At 36.7% G+C, this 1,768-nt stretch overlaps 1 protein-coding gene across 1 annotated transcript in view; it reads left to right on the top strand.

Annotated features, from left to right (window-relative positions):
• The window catches only part of NOP14 (NOP14 nucleolar protein), a 25,018-nt gene extending 23,490 nt beyond the window's left edge, over positions 1-1,528 (top strand). The window contains exons 17-18 of the mRNA XM_009328814.1: positions 711-866; positions 1,222-1,528. Of these exons, the coding sequence (XP_009327089.1) occupies positions 711-866; positions 1,222-1,321 (256 nt within the window). The 3' untranslated portion in view covers positions 1,322-1,528. The remainder of the gene's footprint in view (positions 1-710; positions 867-1,221) is intronic.
• Positions 1,529-1,768: the final 240 nt, after the last annotated feature.

Here is a 1,768-nt window from a genome sequence, read left to right as displayed (position 1 = left end):
TCTTTCCCCCAACCAAGCAGCTTTCTACCTTCCAACGGTAGAAATGACAAAAAAACATGGGTTTTTTTCCCCTTTTTTACAGAGCTTGCAATGACCACGTGCATTTTTGTATTCTGGTTTGGAATTAAATTTTAATAACACTAGTTTGGTTTTGTAGGTAATAGAACAGTATTCTGATTCAGGAGGCATGCCTTATATTGGCTGCTGATTTATTTAGCCATGTTGGTTATCTACAGGGGCATAAATTGTCTGCCTTAGTTATTCTAGTAATTGAAGACAGCTTTCCTCTACCATACACATTTATCCCCAAGTAACTGATGAGATTTTTTCTGTGGAATTCATCTGCAGAGAAAGTCTGCAAAAACTTAATATATTGGGAGATTGCATCTTTCTCCAGACGTCTTTCCTTCTTCTACTCTAGCTTTTTCAGTCTGTTCAAATGCAGGCTACATATGGGGGATTGAAGTGTAACTGTTCTCTGGAAGATGTTGTCTGCTTGTCGTTTGCATGATGATGACATGCAGTTAGAAGGTCTGGTGAGTGTTTTTCCAGTATGCTCACTGGGCAGCTCCTTATTTTGCAAGTTAATCATATAATATGCAGGAATTAAAATACTGAGTTAGTATTCATACAAAACCTCATTCCTTATAAACATGAAAAAGTTGATTTTGTTGAGGTGTTCTGTGCTCACACATACATCCTCATTTCAGTTTAGAGTTTGGAAGAAAGCAGGGAGGCAGCAAGAAGGAGCAAGAAAGAAAGCAGTTGATTCAGAAGCATAAACGTGAACTTAAAGGAGCCATTCGTGAGATTCGGAAAGATAACCAGTTTCTGGCTAGAATGCAACTTTCAGAAATCATGGAGAGGTAATGTAGCCTTTGTTTCAGCACCAGTTTGGGGGTTATTCTGCTGTGTGTTCATTTCTTTACTGCGTGCCAAGACTGACAATAATGATCAACCATACTAATCTTAAATAAAATCGGACAATTTGGGGAAAAACAAACCTTTTCAATAGATACCATATGGAGTGTTTTCAATTTTTCAGTTTCATTTCTCTAGTTTAAGAATATGCAAAATGTTTTTATTTGAAGTGTGTGTTGGTGAAATTTAAGAGTTAGGGGGCTTTTTATAAATTAATAATTATTGTCTAAATATACTTACTTATTTTCACTAATATAATCTTTCTGAAATATTTTATATGTTGATTTGTGTGTTTTACAGAGATTCAGCCAGAAAAAGAAAAGTGAAAGAGCTTCTTGGTAGCCTTGCCACACAGGAAGGTGAATGGAAAGCAATGAAAAGGAAAAAGGGGAAGAATTAATTGGGACTATCTACAGCAGGAAACTTTGTTTTTACTGCCATATAAAATACCCCATGGCTTTTGAACAGATTTTAATTGCATTCTTTGGATGCATTCCTTTTGAGGAGACAACATCATCAGATCTTTCTGAAAAAGTGAACCTACTTATTGGAAAAATCCACAGGTTTTCATAAGAAAAATAAAAATAACACTTTTGTATGTGGTATACTTTTGTTTAGAATCATAGAATCATTAAGGTTGGAAGAGACCTCTAAGATCATCGAGTCCAACCGTCAACCCAACACCACCATGCCCACTAAACCATGTCCCTAAGCACCTCATCTACACGTCTTTTAAATACCTCCAGGGATGGTGACTCAACCACTTCCCTGGGCAGCCTGGTCCAATGTTTAATCACTCTTTCAGGAAAGAAATTTTTCCTCACATCCAATCTAAACCTCCCCTGGC

Source organism: Pygoscelis adeliae, unplaced genomic scaffold (assembly GCF_000699105.1).
Source record: "Pygoscelis adeliae isolate BGI_AS28 unplaced genomic scaffold, ASM69910v1 Scaffold66, whole genome shotgun sequence".
Taxonomy (NCBI): Eukaryota; Metazoa; Chordata; class Aves; order Sphenisciformes; family Spheniscidae; genus Pygoscelis; species Pygoscelis adeliae.
This window is presented reverse-complemented; position numbering and strand designations above follow the sequence as displayed.